This window comes from Pristiophorus japonicus, chromosome 17, assembly GCF_044704955.1.
Source record: "Pristiophorus japonicus isolate sPriJap1 chromosome 17, sPriJap1.hap1, whole genome shotgun sequence".
NCBI lineage: Eukaryota > Metazoa > Chordata > Chondrichthyes > Pristiophoridae > Pristiophorus > Pristiophorus japonicus.
Window position 1 is genome coordinate 129,319,394 of NC_091993.1, and position 17,361 is coordinate 129,336,754.

Sequence of the window (17,361 nt, forward strand, 5' to 3'; positions counted from 1 at the left end):
AACTGTATCCCTAGAATTTGAACCCTCTCAATCTGACCCCAATAATCTGAACCCCCTCAATCTGAACCCCAATAATCTGAGCCCCTCCAATCCTGCCCCTCAAACCCAGGTAACACAGTACTGCTTTTGCTTCCATTTCGACCGTGCCAACTTGTTGTGTTTGAACGTTGTGAATTTGCAGATTGGGGCCGAGCCCTCCCCTCCCTCTTTGCCCAGACCACGTGCCTCGCGACCCCAGGGGGATTTCCGGGGTCAGCACAATGAGCATGCTTTAGTTAGCTGATGGCGGGATTTCCGGAGATACCCGGGGATCCCAGCCCTGGACGGGGTGGGGAATGAGCATCACTGTTAAACGATCCTCGTGCCTCCCGGGCAGCCGGCCAAACTGGCAACTTGTGAAGAATGTGAAGGTTGTCACGCTGCTCAGCCTGCGCTGGGCTCAGGGCCATTTCACATTTAAAAGCCCCTTGATCTCCTGAGCAACATCGGGGCGCTCGGACATAGCGGCTCTTCCCACGCTCACTGCTGCCCGGGAAACAACCTCATTAACAGGGTGTCAGCCTTGGCTCAGTGGGCAGCACTCTCGCCTCTGAGTCAGAAGGGCGTGGGTTCAAGCCAAACTCCGGGGACTTGAGCACATCCAGGCTGACATTCCAAGTGCAGTGCTGAGGGAGTGCCGCACTGTCAGAAGGGCAGTACTGAGGGAGCGCCGCACTGTCAGAGGGGCAGTACTGAGGGAGTGCTGCACTGTCAGAGGGGCAGTACTGAGGGAGTGCTGCACCGTCAGAGGGGCAGTACTGAGGGAGTGCCGCACTGTCAGAGGGGCAGTACTGAGGGAGCGCCGCACTGTCAGAGGGGCAGTACTGAGGGAGCGCCGCACTGTCGGAGGGGCAGTACTGAGGGAGCGCCGCACTGTTGGAGAGGCAGTACTGAGGGAGCGCTGCACTGTCGGAGAGGTAGTACTGAGGGACCGCCGCACTGTTGAAGAGGCAGTACTGAGGGAGCGCTGCACTATCGGAGAGGCAGTACTGAGGGAGCGCTGCACTGTCAGAGAGGCAGTACTGAGGGAGCGCTGCACTGTCGGAGGGGCAGTACTGAGGGAGTGCCGCACTGTCGGAGGGGCAGTACTGAGGGAGCGCCGCACTGTTGGAGAGGCAGTACTGAGGGAGCGCTGCACTGTCGGAGAGGTAGTACTGAGGGACCGCCGCACTGTTGAAGAGGCAGTACTGAGGGAGCGCTGCACTGTCGGAGGTGCCGTCTTTTGGCTGGACGTTAAACCCAGGCCACGTCTGCTCTGTCAGGTAAATTTAAAAGTTTCCATGGGACAATACCATAGAACAGCAGAGGAGTTTCCCCTGGTGTGCTGTGTCAATACTTGTCCCTCAACCAACTTCCCGTAAAGATCTGGTCATTATCTCATTTCCTCTGGGATCTTGCTGTGTGCAAATAGGCTGCCAGGTTTCCCACATTAAGTGACCACATTTCAAAAAAGGACTTGATTGGCTTCGGGCCCAGGCAGCTGAGGGCACGGCCGCCAATGGTGGAGCGATGAAATTTCAGGGATGTGCAGAGAGGCGCTATATAAATGCAATCTTCTTTCCCGCTCTGCGGGAAAAAAGATTGCATTTATATAGCGCATCTCTGGGCATCCCCAAAATGTCATGGTTTGCGGCAGGTACCTCTTGCCGCACCTTCTCCTGCCCTTGAGCACGGGCACTAACTCCTGGGCCCGGTAACTCCAGCCCAGGGCTCAACGCTGCCGCCCGATTGGTGCATGAATGCTGAATCAGAACATGGTGGTCCTTTCGTATTGGCAACCCGAGATATTACCATGGAAACCCTGGGCCTCAGAATGTATTGATTGCTGCAATCACGGATTTAATTGGCTGCGTGTGGGGTTACAGTTTGTACGTTCGATTAAGTCATTTATTGGAATCCATTTTATCCCTAGGTTTGCTCCGAGGGAACATCTCTGTCAGGCTGCCCCAACCGCGCCCTCCGACCTTGCGTGCCGGTTGCTGGAAGCTTCCATCATTGATAATGTGCTGAAATTTTGAAAGTTCATATTTTTTTAAACTAAAATAATTATATCAAAATTGTCATTTATTTTGCTGCCAAATCGCTCCCACAAATCCTTGGAAGGTTAGAAAAACAGTGCTGGGCGGTGAGCAGCACCTGTCCAAACATAACAAGTCTTCTGGCAACTGGGAGCAGTGTTGGCAGATCACAGCATATCCGATTCACTGCTGGCCTCTCGGAGAGGGGAAGGGAGAGAGGGAGAGAGGGAGCGAGAGAGGGAGCGAGAGAGGGAGGGAGAGAGGGAGAGAGGGAGGGAGGGAGAGAGGGAGGGAGGGAGAGAGGGAGGGAGGGAGAGAGGGAGGGAGGGAGAGAGGGAGGGAGGCAGAGAGTGAGAGAAGGAGGGAGAGAGGGAGGGAGAGAGGGGGAGAGGGAGGGAGGGCCGAGAGAGGGAGAGAGGGAGGGAGAAAGGGAGCGAGAGAGGGAGGGAGGGAGAGAGGGAGAGAGGGAGAGAGGGCCAAGAGAGGGAGAGAGGGAGAGAGGGAGAGAGGGCCAAGAGAGGGAGAGAGGGAGGGAGGGAGAGAGGGAGGGAGGCAGAGAGTGAGAGAGGGAGGGAGGGAGGGAGAGAGGGAGGTAGAGAGGGAGAGAGGGAGGGAGGGAGAGAGGGAGAGAGGGAGGTAGAGAGGGAGAGGGAAGAAAGGAGGGAGGGAGGGAGGGAGAGAGGCATGGAGAGGATGGAGAGGGAGGTAGAGATGGAAAGAGGGCCGAAAGGGGCACAGAGAGGGAGAGAGGGAGGAAGAGTGGAAGAGAGGGTGGGAGGGCCGAGAGAGAGAGAGAGAGGGAGAGAGGGAGGGAGGGCCGCGGGAGGCACGGAGAGGGAGGGAGGGAGAGAGAGGCACGGAGAGGGAGAGAAATGAAAAGAAGGAGGCAAGAGCAATGGAGGGTAGAATAGGAGAGAGGGAGCGTAATCTAAAAGGACAAAGGGTGTTAAAAAAACAAGCCTGAAGGCTCTGTGTCTCAATGCGAGGAGCATTCGTAATAAGGTGGATGAATTAACTGCGCAGATAACTGTTAACGGATATGATGTAATTGGGATTACATAGCCATGGCTCCAGGGTAACCAAGGCTGGGAACTCAATATCCAGGGGTATTCAATATTCAGGAAGGATAGACAGAAAGGAAAAGGAGGTGGGTTGCTGGTTTAAGAGGAGATTAACGCAATAGTAAGAAGGACATTAGTGTGGATGATGTGGAATCGGTATGGGTGGAGCTGCGGAATAGCAAAGGGCAGAAAACGCTCGTGGGAGTTATGTACAGACCACCAAACAGTCGTAGTGAGGTCGGAGATGGCATCAAACAGGAAATTAGGGATACGTGCAATAAAGGTACAGCAGTTATCATGGGTGACTTTAATCTACATATAGATTGGGCTAACAAAACTGGTAGCAATGCGGTGGAGGAGGATTTCCTGGAGTGTATAAGGGATTGTTTTCTAGACCAATATGTCGAGGAACCAACTAGAGAGCTGGCCATCCTAGGCTGGGTGTTGTGTAATGAGAAAGGACTAATTAGCAATCTTGTTGTGCGAGGCCCCTTGGGGAAGAGTGACCATAATATGGTAGCATTTTTCATTAAGATGGAGAGTGACACAGTTAATTCAGCGACTAGTGTCCTGAACTTAGGGAAAGATAACTTCGATGGTATGAGACGTGAATTGGCTAGAATAGACTGGTGAATGATACTTAAAAGGTTGATGGTGGATAGGCAATGGCAAACATTTAAAGATCACATGGATGAACTTCAACAATTGTACATCCCTGTCTGGCATAAAAATAAAACGGGGAAGGTGGCTCAACCGTGGCTAACAAGGGAAATTAGGGATAGTGTTCAATCCAAGGAAGGCTCAAAAAAAGCAAAAATCCTGAGGACTGGGAGAAATTTAGAATTCAGCAGAGGAGGACAAAGGGTTTAATTAGGAGCGGGGTAAGTAGAGTATGAGAGTAAGCTCACAGGGAACATAAAAACTGACTGCAAAAGCTTCTATAGATATGTGAAGAGAAAAAGATTAGTGAAGACAAATATAGGTTCCTTGCAGTCAGAATCAGGTGAATTTATAATGGGAAACAAAGAAATGGCAGACCAATTGAACAAATATTTTGGTTCTGTCTTCACTAAGGAAGACACAAATTACCTTCCGGAAATATTAGGGGACCGAGGGTCTCGCAAGAAGGATGAACTGAAGGAAATCCTCATTAGTCAGCAAATTGTGTTAGGGAAATTGATGGGATTGGGGGCCGATAAATCCCCAGGACCTGATAGTCTGCATCCCAGAGTACTTAAGGAAGTGGCTCTAGAAATAGTGGATGCATTGGTGGTCATTTTCCAACATTCTACAGACTCTGGATCAGTTCCTATCGACTGGAGAGTAGCTAATGTAACCCCACTTTTTAAAAAAGGAGGGAGAGAGAACAGGGTATTATAGACCATTTAGCCTGACATCGGTAATGGGGAAAATGTTGGAATCAATTATTAAAGATGTAATAGCAGCGCATTTGGAAAACAGTGACAGGATTGGTCCAAGTCAGCATGGATTTATGAAGGGGAAATCATGCTTGATAAATCTTCTAGAATTGTTTGAGGATGTAAATCGTAGAGTGAACAAGGGAGAACCAGTGGATGTGGTGTATTTGGATGTTCAAAAGGCTTTTGACAAGGTCCCACACAAGAGAGTAGTGTGCAAAATCAAAGCACATCGTATTGGGGGTAATGTATTGATGTGGATAGAGAACTGGTTGGCAGAGAGGAAGCAAAGAATAGGAACAAACGGGTCCTTTTCAGAATGGCAGGCAGTGGCTAGTGGGGTACCGCAAGGTTCAGTGCTGGGACCCCAGCTATTTACAATATACATTAATGATTTAGATGAAGGAATTTAATGTAATATCTCCAAGTTTGCAGATGACACTAAACTGGGTGGCAGTGTGAGCTGTGAGGAGGATGCTAAGAGGCTGCATGGTGACTTGGACAGGTTAGGTGAGTGGGCAAATGCATGGCAGATGCAGTATAACGTAGATAAATGTGAGGTTATGCACTTTGGTGGCAAAAACAGGAAGGCAGAATATTATCTGAATGGTGACAGATTAGGAAAAGGGGATGTGCAACGAGACCTGGGTGTCATGGTACATCAGTCATTGAAAGTTGGCATGCAGATACAGCAGGCAGTGAAGAAGACAAATGGCATGTTGGCCTTCATAGTTAGGATTTGAGTATAGGAGCAGGGAGGTCTTACTGCAGTTGTACAGGGCCTTGGTGAGGCCACACCTTGAATATTGTGTTCAGTTTTGGTCTAATCTGAAGAAGGATATTCTTGCTGTTGAGGGAGTGCAGCGAAGGCTCACCAGACTGATTCCCGGGACGGCAGGACTGACATATGAAGAAGACTGGATCGAGTAGGCTTATATTCACTGGAGTTTGGAAGAATGAGAGGGGGTCTCATAGAAACATATAAAATTTTGATGGGATTGGACAGGTTAGATGCAGGAAGAATGTTCCCGATGTTGGGGAAGTCCAGAACCAGGGGTCACAGTCTGAGGATAAGGGGTAAGCCATTTAGGACTGAGATGAGGAGAAACTTCTTCACTCAGAGAATTGTGAACCTGTGGAATTCTCTACCGCAGAGAGTTGTTGATGCCAGTTCGTTAGATATATTGAAAAGGGAGTTAGATGTGGCCCTCACGGCTAAAGGGATCAAGGGGTATGGAGAGAAAGCAGGAAAGGGATACTGAAGTTGCATGATCAGCCATGATCTTATTGAATGATGGTGCAGGCTCGAAGGGCCGAATGGCCGACTCCTGCATCTATTTTCTATGTTTCTATGTTTCCAATCAGACAACATTTGACAGGTGAAAAAAGATTGCTCAAAGAGGTAGATTTTAAGGAGCGTCTTAAAGGAGAGAGAAATGGAGTGGGGACGAGGTTTAAGGAGGGAGTTTCAGAGCCTAAAGGCAGCTGAAGGCATGGCCACCAATGATGGAGTGACAGAAACCAGGGATGCTCAGGAGGCCAGAATTGGGAGGTTTTACTGCGGAATCGGCGCTATATAAATTCAAGTTTTTGTTGGAGTCTACAATCACTGAGGGTTTATCAGCAGGCACCAGACTGGCCTTCAAAACCCAGCAGGTCGAAGGGCCATTCTGAATAGATTAGTGGTTTGAATTCATGCTGTATGATCTCTGTAATGTGATGTTAACTCATTCATGAGAAATACCTCTCCTAATAAAGCAAATAAAATTAATGGGATGAGGCCAGTGTTGAAACACAGACGCATTCATTTCAGACCAATGTCTTCGTGCCTTGCTGACTCTGGCTGCCCAGTCCAATCCCAACCCTTAAGCACAATAATGAGAGGGCCAAGATACTGCAACTTAATCCACCTCGTCACCAAAGCCTAGATTCTGTTTTGGGCACAATCGGGAAATTGCCCCCAAAATGCGTCTCAAATTGGCTGAAATGGGCTGATTAATTTGCAGTTCAAGATTCCCCTGAAATTCATTTCCATAATCACAAACATAAACTCATCGCTGAACCAGCACAATCGGGCCGCGCACTAGAACACAATCATTTCTTTTATTTTCTTTCCTCTAAGAAGTATTCCGTGATGTGTGTATGAGCAGTAACCTGGGGCAGTTTTATTAATGCGGCTGAAAATGCGTTTCATTACCAAAAATAAACATTTAAAATCAGTGTCCAATCCTCCACCTGGGAGTGACCCGGTTTAAAAACACTGAAAATAACTTTAAAAATTATTCTGAGCCATTTAACAGTTTCATTGCTGTGCATTGGTCACTGCTGTGTATCTGTAAAGCATGCACTCCCATGTTCCTCCACCAGGGAGCTCATCCCCTGAAGTTCCAAGGGATCCCAGCATCCCTTCGAAGCACTGTATATAAGCCGACCCCTAAGGCCTGTTCCTCACTCTGGAGTGTCTTATTAAAGACTGAGGTCATTGTTATTTAACCTCCCTGTGTGCAGCCTCATCTGTGTTAGGAACACAATAACTGGCGACGAGTATACGAATCCAACGCAAAGATGCAGCAAACTGTGGGCATCCTGGAGAAGTTCTCGGAGGGTGAGGACTGGGAAGCCTATGTCGAACGGCTAGGCCAGTACTTTGTAGCCAACGAGCTGGACGGAGAAGGAAGCGTTGCAAAAAGGAGAGCGGTCCTCCTCACAGTCTGCGGGGCACCGACCTACAGCCTCATGAAGAATCTTCTGGCTCCGGTGAAACCCACAGATAAGTCTTAAGAGGAGCTGTGTACACTGGTTCGGGAGCATCTTAACCCGAGGGAGAGCGTGCTGATGGCGAGGTATCGGTTCTACACGTGCCAGCGATCTGAAGGTCAGGTAGTGGCGAGCTACGTCGCCGAGCTAAGGCCACTTGCAGGACAATGTGAGTTTGATGGCTACCTGGAGCAAATGTTCACTGACTTTTTGTACTAGGCATTGGCCACGAGACCATCCTACGAAAACTTTTGAATGCAGAGACACCGACCCTCAGTAAGGCCATTGCGATAGCACAGGCGTTTATGTTCACCAGTGATAACACCAAACAAATCTCTCAGCACACAAGTGCCAGAAATGTTCATAAATTAACTGGAACTGTGTTTGTGAGCAGAAATGTACAGGGCAGAACCCACGAGTCTGCAACTGCCAGCAGGCCTCAGGTGACCCAGATGACTCAGAGTCCCCAACAAAGGATGAATGCAAGGCAATTCACACCTTGTTGGCGTTGTGGAGGCTTCCATTCAGCCTATTCATGCCACTTCAAAGGGTATGTTTGCAAGAGTTGTGGAACAATGGGGCACCTCCAACGAGCTTGCAGATGAGCTGCAAGCTCTGCAAAACCTGCTAACCACCACATGGCAGAGAAAGATTGGTCCATGGTGGGTCAAAGCAATTTCGAGCCTCAGAGAGAGGAGGCAGATGCTGAAGTACACGGGTGCACACATTTTCAACAAAATGTCCACCTATAATGCTAAACGTAAAATTTAATGGCTTACCCGTAGCCATGGAACTGGATACTGGCGCTAGCCAATCCATCATGAGTAAAAAGATGTTTGAGAGACTGTGGTGCAACAAGGCATTCAGACCAGCCCTGAGCCCCATCCACACGAAACTGAGAACGTACAACAAAGAGTTTATCACTGCCCTGGGCAGCGCCATGGTCAAGGTCACCTATGAGGGCATGGTGCACGAACTGCCATTCTGGATTGTCCCGGGCGATGGCCCCACACTGCTTGGAAGAAGCTGGCTGGGCAAAATCCGCTAGAACTGAGATGACATCCGAGCGCTATCACATGTCGATGAGGCCTCAAGAACCCAGGTTCTTAACAAATCTTCCCTTTTTGAGCCAGGCATTGGAAACTTTTCCGGGGTGAAGGTGCGGATCCACTTGGTTCCAGAGGCATGACCCATTCACCACAAGGCACGAGCGGTACCTCACATGATGAGGGAGAGAGTGGAAATCGAGCTGGACAGGCTGCAACGCGAGGGCATCATCTCCCCAGTGGAATTCAGCGAGTGGGCCAGCCCGATTGTTCCAGTACTCAAAAGTGATGGCACGGTCAGAATTTGCGGCAATGATAAAGTAACTATTAATCGTTTCTCACTGCAGGACCAATACCCGCTACCTAAGGCAGATGACGTATTTGCGATGCTGACAGGAGGCAAGACATTTACTAAGTTCGACCTGACTTTGGCCTACATGACGCACGAGCTGGAGGAGTCTTCAAAGGGCCTCAACATCAACACACACAAGAGACTGTTCATCTACAACAGATGCCCGTTTGGAATTCGGTCGGCTGCAGCGATCTTCCAGAGAAACATGGAGAGCCTACTCAAGTCGGTACCACACACGGTGGTTTTCCAGGACAACATATTGGTCACTGGTCGGGACATCGTCGAGCACCTACAAAACCTGGAGGAGGTCCTCCAGCGACTGGATCGCTTAGGGCTGCAGCTGAAGAGGTCGAAATGTGTCTCATGGCAACAGAAGTGGAGTTTTTGGGGAGAAAGATCGCGGCGGACGGCATTCAGTCCACAGACGCCAAGGCAGAGGCTATCAGGAACGCACCCAGACTACAGAACGTCACGGAGCTGCGGTCGTTCCTGGGACTCCTCAACTATTTTGGTAACTTCCTACCGGGGTTAAGCACCCTTTTAGAGCCCCTACATGTGTTATTGCGCAAAGGTGAGAACTGGGTATGGGGAAAAAACCAAGTAATTGCTTTTGAGAAAGCCGGAAACATTTTATGCTCCAACAAGCTGCTTGTATTGTATAACCCGTGTAAAAGACTTGTGCTAGCATGTGACGCGTCGTCGTACAGAGTTGGGTGTGTATTACAACAAGCTAACGTTGTGGGGAAGTTGCAACCAGTCGCCTCTGCTTCCAGGAACTTGTCTAAGGCCGAGAGGGCCTACAGCATGATTGAGAAAGGCATAAGCCTGTGTGTTCGGGGTAAAGAAAATTCATCAGTACCTGTTTGGCCTCAAATTTGAGCTGGAAACCGATCACCAGTCCCTCATATCCCTGTTCGCTGAAAACAAGGTAATAAATACTAATGCCTCAGCCTGCATACAAAGGTGGGCACTTGCGCTATCAGCGTATAACTATCCCATCCGCCACAACCCAGGTACCGAGAACTGTGCGGATGCTCTCAGTCGGCTACCATTGCCCACCACGGGGATGGAAATGGCGCAGGCTAAAAACTTGTTGAAGGTGGGGCAGCCCGCAGATTTGTTGATGGTCATGGAAGGATTTGAAAATGATAAATCACCTGTCATGGCCCATCAGGTTAGGACTTGGACCAGCCAAGATCCTCTGCTGTCCCTAGTAAAAAACTGTGTACTGCATGGGAGCTGGGCCAGCATCCCCGTTGAAATGCAAGAGCCAATCAAGCCGTTCCAGCGGCGAAAGGACGAGCTGTCCATTCAGGCAGACTGCCTGTTGTGGGGTAACCGCGTAGTGCTACCAAAAAAGGGCAGGGAGACGTTCATCTCGGATCTCCACAGCACACACCCGGGTATAGTAATGATGAAAGCGATAGCCAGATCCCACGTGTGGTGGCCCAGTATTGACTCTGATTTAGAGTCCTGTGTACGGCAATGCAGCGTGTGTGATTAGTTGAGCAACGCGCCCAGAGAGGCACCACTAAGTTTGTGGTCCTGGCCCTCCAGACCATGGTCGAGGATCCATGTCGACTATGCGGGCCCGTTTCTCGGTAAAATGTTCCTGGTGGTGGTGGATGCTTTTTCAAAATGGATTGAATGTGAAATAATGTCGGGAAGCACCGCCACCGCCACCATTGAAAGCCTGAGGGCCATGTTTGCCACCCACGGCCTGGCTGACATACTGGTCAGTGACAACGGGCCATGTTTCACCAGTGCCGAATTTAAAGAATTCATGACCCGCAATGGGATCAACCATGTCACTTTGGCCCCGTTTAAACCAGCCTCCAATGGGCAGGCAGAGCGGGCAGTACAAACCATCAAACAGAGCCTTAAACGAGTCACAGAAGGCTCACACCAAACCCGCCTGTCCCGAGTACTGCTCAGCTACCGCACGAGACCCCACTCGCTCACAGGGGTGCCCCTGGCTGAGCTACTCATGAAAAGGACACTTACAACCAGACTCTCGCTGGTTCACCCCAACCTGCATGATCAGGTAGAGAGCAGGCGGCAGCAACAAAATGTAAACGATGGTCGCGCCACTGTGTCACGGGAAATTGATCTGAATGACCCTGTGTATGTGCTAAACTATGGATATGGTCACAAGTGGATCGCGGGCACGGTGATAGCTAAAGAAGGGAGAAGGGTGTTTGTAGTCAAACTAGACAATGGACAAATTTTCAGAAAGCACCTGGAGCAAACGGGGCTGCGGTTCACAGACTGCCCTGAACAACCCACAGCAGACAGCACCTTTTTCGAGCCCACAACACACACCCAAAGGATCAACAACACCACGCCGGACCAGGAAATCGAACCCATCACGCCCAGCAAGGCCAGGCTCAACCAGTAGCCCTGCAGGGCCAACAACACGCCAGCCCAGCGAGGGCACCGCCAACACACCAGAACAGACATTTGTACCGAGGCGGTCCACCAGGGAAAGAAAGGCTCCCGACCGCCTCACCTTGTAAATAGTTTTCACTTTGACTTTGGTGGGGGAGTGATGTTGTGTATCTGTAAAGCATGCACTCCCATGTTCCTCCACCAGGGAGCACATCCCCTGAATCCCAGCATCCCTTGGGAGCACTGTTTATAAGCCAGCCCCTAAGGCCTGTTCCTCACTCTGGAGTGTCTTAATAAAGACTGAGGTCACTGTTTTTTTAACCTCCCTGTGTGCAGTTTCATCTGTATTCGGAACACAATAACTTTCTTAGTAAAACTACAATATTTTGTGAAATGAAAAAAGCTTTTAAAACGTGCCACTCGGATCAGTGCTGGGGCCTCAGCTATTTACAATCTATGTTAATGACTTAGCTGAAGGGACCGAGTGCAATGTATCCCAGTTTGCTGATGATACAAAGCTTGGTGGGAAAGTAAACTGTGAGGAGGACACAAAGAGCCTGCAAAGGGATATAGACAGGCTAAATGAGTGGGCAGTAAGGTGACAGATGGAGTATAATGTGGGGAAATGTGAGGTTATTCACTTCGGTAGGAAGAATAGAAAAACAGAATATTTTTTAAATGGTGAGAAACGATTAATTATTGGGGTTCAGAGAGATTTGGGTGTCCCTTGTACAAGAATCTCAGAGAATTAGCATGCAGGTACAGCAAGCAATTAGGAAGGCAAATGGCATGTTGGCCTTCATTACTAGAGGGTTGGAGTACAAAGGCAAGGAAGTCTTGCTACAATTGTATAGTGCTTTGGTGAGCCCACTCCTGGAGTACTGTGCACAGTCTTGGTCTCCTTATCTGTGGAAGGGTATACTTGCCTTGGAGGCGGTGCAACAAAGGTTCACCAGACTGATTCCTGGATTGAGAGGATTGCCCTATGAGGAGAGATTGAATAGAATGGGCCCATACTCTCTGGAGTTAAGAAGAATGAGAGGTGATCTCATTAAAACATAAGATTCTGAGAGGGATTGACAGGGTAGATGCTGAGAAGTTGTTTCCCCCCGGCTGGAGTGTCTAGAACCAGGGGCCACAGTCTCAGGATAAGGGGTTGACCATTTAAGACTGAGATGAGGAATTTATTCACTCAGAGGGTTGTGAATCTTTGGAATTCTCCACCCAGAGGACTGTGGATTCTGAATCGCTGAGTATATTCAAGACAAAGATCGATAGATTTTTGGATATTAAGGGAATCAAGGGATATGGGAACCGGGCGGAAAAGTGGAGTTGAGGCCAAGATCAGATCAGCCATGATCTTATTGAATAGTGGAGCAGGCTCGAGGGGCTGAATGGCCGACTCCTGCTCCTAATTCTTATGTTCTTATTACTAGTACCTGTGTGGCAAAGAAATTGAGCGCAATTTGAAATGTCTTCAGGAGGGATGACTGGAGGGAAACCTCAAGTAATTGAGTGCAGGAATCCCATCGATCTGTAAGAAAGGGAACACTTTCACTCTGACACCTGGTTGGGTTAAGCTCTGCCTTGCGTCGTACTGCAGTACAGGAGCAGGTTTACAGTCTGCCGTTCCAGCGAGCTCACTGAAACCCAACAAAGGCCCCGAAATACTGAGGCCAAAGCCAGCGCGCTGTCAGCGCTGTGATCGTTGCCAATGAGGAAAGTATTGCGACACCACACCATATCTCATTGTCCCCACCAACTCCTGCTGCTATTGGTATCGGGAGCACCTGCATCACGTTATATCACTGGGCCAGTAACCCAGAGGCCTGGACCAGTGATCGAGACATGAGTTCAGATCCCACTACGGCAGCTGGGGAATTTAAACTCAGTTAATTAAATAAATCTGGAATGCCTCTATCCATGACAGTATTTGTAGCAGTGACCACCGCACAGTCATTGTGGAGACAAAGTCTCATCTTCACTCTGAGGACACCCACCATCGTGTTGTGTGGCACTACCACCGTGCTAAATGGGTTAGCTTCAGAACAGATCTAGCAGCTCAAAACTGGCTATCCATGAGGCGCTGTGGGGCATCAGCAGCAGCAGAATTGTATTCCACCACAATCTGTAACCTCATGGCTCGGCATGTCCCTCACTCTACCATTACCATCAAACCAGGGACCAACCCTGGTTCAATGAGGGGTGTGGAAGAGCATGCCAGAAGCAGCACCAGGCGTACCTAAAAATGAGGTGCCAACCTGGGGAAGCTGCAACACAGGACTACATGCACGCTAAACAGCGGGAGCAGCATGCTATAGACAGGGCGAAGTGATCCCACAATCAACAAATCAAATCAAATCTCTGCAGTCCTGCCACATCCAGTCGTGAATGGTGGTGGACCATTAAACAACTAATGGGAGGAGGAGGCTCCACGAATATCCCCAGCACGTAAGTGCAAAAGACAAGGCTGAAGCGTTTGCAACCATCTTCACCCAGAAGTGCCGAGTGGATGATCCATATCGGCCTCCTCCTGAGCAACCCACCAGCCCAGAAGCCAGTCTTCAGCCAATTCGATTGGTAATGCCGTTGAATGTCAAGGGGCGATGGTTAGACTCTCGCTTGTTGGAGATGGTCATTGCCTGGCACTTGTGTGGTGGGAATGTTACTTTCCACTTATCAACCCAAGCCTGACTTGCTGCATGCGGGCACAGACTGCTCCATTATCTGAGGAGTTGCGAACAGCACTGTACAGTCATCAGCGAACATCCCCACTTCTGACCTTATGATGGAGGGAAGGTCATTGATGAAGCAGCTGAAGATGGTTGGGCCTAGGACACTGCCCTGAGGAACTCCTGCAGCGATGTCCTGGGGCTGAGATGATTGACCTCCAACCACCACAACCATCTTCCTTTGTGCTGGGTATGACTCCAGCCAGTGGGGAGTTTTCCCCCTGATTCTCATTGACTTCAGTTTTACTCAGACTCCTTGATGCCACACTCGGTCAAATGCTGCCTTGATGTCGAGGGCAGTCACTCTCACCTCACCTCTGCAATTCAGCTCTTTTGCCCATGTTTGGACCAAGGCTGTAATGAGGTCTGGAGCCGAGTGACCCTGGTGGGACCCAAACTGAGCATCAGTGAGCAGGTTATTGGTGAGTAAGTATCGCTTGATAGCACTGTCGGTGACACCTTCCATCACTTTGCTGATGATTGAGAGTAGACTGATGGGGCGGTAATTGGCCGGATTGGATTGGTCCTGCTTTTTGTGGACAGGACATACCTGGGCAGTTTCCACATTGTTGGGTAGATGCCAGTGTTGTAGCTGTACTGGAACAGTTTGACTAGAGGCACGGTTAGTTCTGGAGCACAAGTCTTCAGCATGACAGCCGGGGTGTTGTCAGGGGCCCAATGCACTCAGCTGCTTCTTGAATCCCCCACCATCAACATCCTGGGGGTCACCATTGACCAGAAACTTCACTGGACCAGCCACATAAATACTGTGACTACAAGAGCAGGTCACAGGCTGGGTATTCTGTGGTGAGTGTCTCACCTCCTGACTCCCCAAAGCCTTTCCACCATCTACAAGGCACAAGTCAGGAGTGTGATGGAACACTCTCCACTTGCCTGGATGGTGCAGCCCCAACAACACTCAAGAAGCTCGACACCATCCAGGACAAAGCAGCCGCTTGATTGGCTCCCCATCCACCACCTTCAACACTCACTCCCTCCACCACTGGCGCACCGTGGCTGCAGTGTGCACCATCTACAAGATGCACTGCAGCAACTCGCCAAGGCTTCTTCGGCAGCACCTTCCAAACCGTGACCTAGAAGGACAAGGGCAGCAGGCACATGGGAACACCACCCCCTCCACGTTCCCCTCCCAGTCACACACCATCCTGACTGGGAAATATATCGGCCGTTCCTTCATCGTCGCTGGGTCACAATCCTGGAACTCCCTCCCTAACAGCACTGTGGGAGCACCTTCACCACACGGACTGCAGCGGTTCAAGAAGGCGGCTCACCATCACCTTCTCTAGGGGCAATTAGGGATGGGCAATAAATGTCGGCCTTGCCAGCGACACCCACATCCGATGAACAAATAAATAATAAAATCCCGAGTAAAGTCCTCTGGTGAGCGGACCAGTCACTGACCGGGAGTGGATGTCAGCGGTGAATCCCAGCGCAACACGGGTGTCACAGGGAGTGCATTGTGGGGAATGTGTAGCCTGTATCGTTCTGGCCATTTAACGTTAATGGGGGATTGATCGTAGACTGGGCTCCCGCGGAATAACGGGACCGTTTATCCTTCATCTGTGCCGATCAGCACTATTTTATATTCACAGCAAGCCCATTGACATCATATGGGCTACAAGCACCGTCTCATCGGTGCAGATAACTGATAGAATGCTTTTTAGTCTGAGTTGGGCCCCGCGTTGTACGATTGTGGGTCAGACTGGTCACCCACTGGCTGAAAGCAAATACCCACTCTTGCCCCACCCACACTGTGGCTTTCAACTAGACACTGCAATTTCAGGGCAGTCATCTCCTAACTTTTCAATCGATAAAAACACATTGTGCACATATGGTATTGGACTGATTTTGCACACGAAAGAGTGGAGCAGATTTGTGTTTAGATTCTGTGCAGAAGTCTTTCCTCCAATTGTGCTTTCTACTGCTCAGGAGGTGGCAATCTGAAACTTCATGTGTCTCACTGCCCCCTGTACATGTACAGTACAGAGGGGGTAAAGGGGAACGATTCACTCCCGTCTGGTACTGTACACTCCGTGTGTGTCTCACTGCCCCCTGTACATGTACAGTACAGAGGGTAAAGGGGAACGATTCCCTCCCGTCTGGTACTGTACACCCTGTGTGTGTCCCAGTGCCCCCTGTACATGTACAGTACAGAGGGGGTAAAGGGGAACGATTCACTCCCGTCTGGTACTGTACACCCTGTGTGTGTCCCGGTGCCCCCTGTACATGTACAGTACAGAGGGGGTAAAGGGGAACGATTCACTCCCGTCTGGTACTGTACACCCTGTGTGTGTCTCACTGCCCCCTGTACATGTACAGTACAGAGGGGGTAAAGGGGAACGATTCACTCCCGTCTGGTACTGTACACCCTGTGTGTGTCCCAGTGCTCCCTGTACATGTACAGTACAGAGGGGGTAAAGGGAAATGATTCCCTCCCGTCTGGTACTGTACACTCCGTGTGTGTCCCAGTGCTCCCTGTACATGTACAGTACACAGGGTAAAGGGGAACGATTCACTCCCGTCTAGTACTGTACACCCTGTATGTGTCCCAGTGCCCCCTGTACATGTACAGTACACAGCGGGTAAAGGGGAACGATTCCCTCCCATCTAGTACTGTATATACTGTCTCAGTGTCCCCTGTACATGTACAGTACACAGGGTGAAGGGGAACGATTCCCTCCCGTCTGGTACTGTACACCCCATGTGTGTCCCAGTGCCTTCTGTACATGTAGAGTACACAGGGGGTAAAGGGGAACGATTCACTCCTGTCTGGTACTCTACACCCCTTGTGTGTGTCAGTGCCTCCTGTACATGTACAGCACACACAGCTAATACACCGCTGATACAGTACCAGCTCCCAGCGTGTTATATTTCACAGGCTGACCAGCCCTGTTTACAGTTGACCTTGTATTATACAGACCTGCACTGTCTGCTGTTGCTTGTCACTCGGGCTGGGAGAGTTGAGGCCTGTCGCTTGATGAAGTAGAAGCTGTCTCGCTGCCTGTAGAGCCTGAAATCACAGAGGAAGAAAGGAGAGGAATGAGAAAAGGCTGCAGATCCACAAATCCTTTTTTTCTGTTGACTTCCATAGACTGGGTGGTGAGATATTAACAGGAAGGCCACAGGCAACACCTCCAGAGACATGTGCGTCTGACCATTCACATCTGGATCTGACCATTCACATCTGGTGTCTTTGACCGCTGATTCTGGAATGTTGCCACCTGACACCGCTGCAGGTAAAGCTTTGCAAGCTGCGACGCTCACTCTGAGAGATACAATCTGTGATAAGATTCTGTGCATTGCATGCGCTCCCAGCTCCCGGCGTGACCACGACACTTGGTAGGTTTCTGGCAAAAGACTCAGTGTGCAGTGTCGTGCCACAAACACAGTGAGTCCTTGCTCCCCGAGAGAAGGGTTCAGCTGTAACCCTTCCTGTCCCGCTGTGGGCCTGAGCTGTACCCTCGCACTCTGCTGTTGATCCCAGCCCCGGGCAGCAGCCGCGGGAACACTAGAATTGTCCGCAGCTACC

The 17,361-nt window shown here is 50.1% G+C and overlaps 1 protein-coding gene across 1 annotated transcript in view; it reads right to left on the reverse strand.

Moving 5' to 3' along the window:
- foxp4 (forkhead box P4) overlaps positions 1–17,361 on the reverse strand; it is a 434,368-nt gene that overhangs the window by 185,833 nt on the left and 231,174 nt on the right. The window contains exon 3 of the mRNA XM_070859285.1: positions 16,753–16,842. Within this exon, the coding sequence (XP_070715386.1) occupies positions 16,753–16,842 (90 nt within the window). The remainder of the gene's footprint in view (positions 1–16,752; positions 16,843–17,361) is intronic.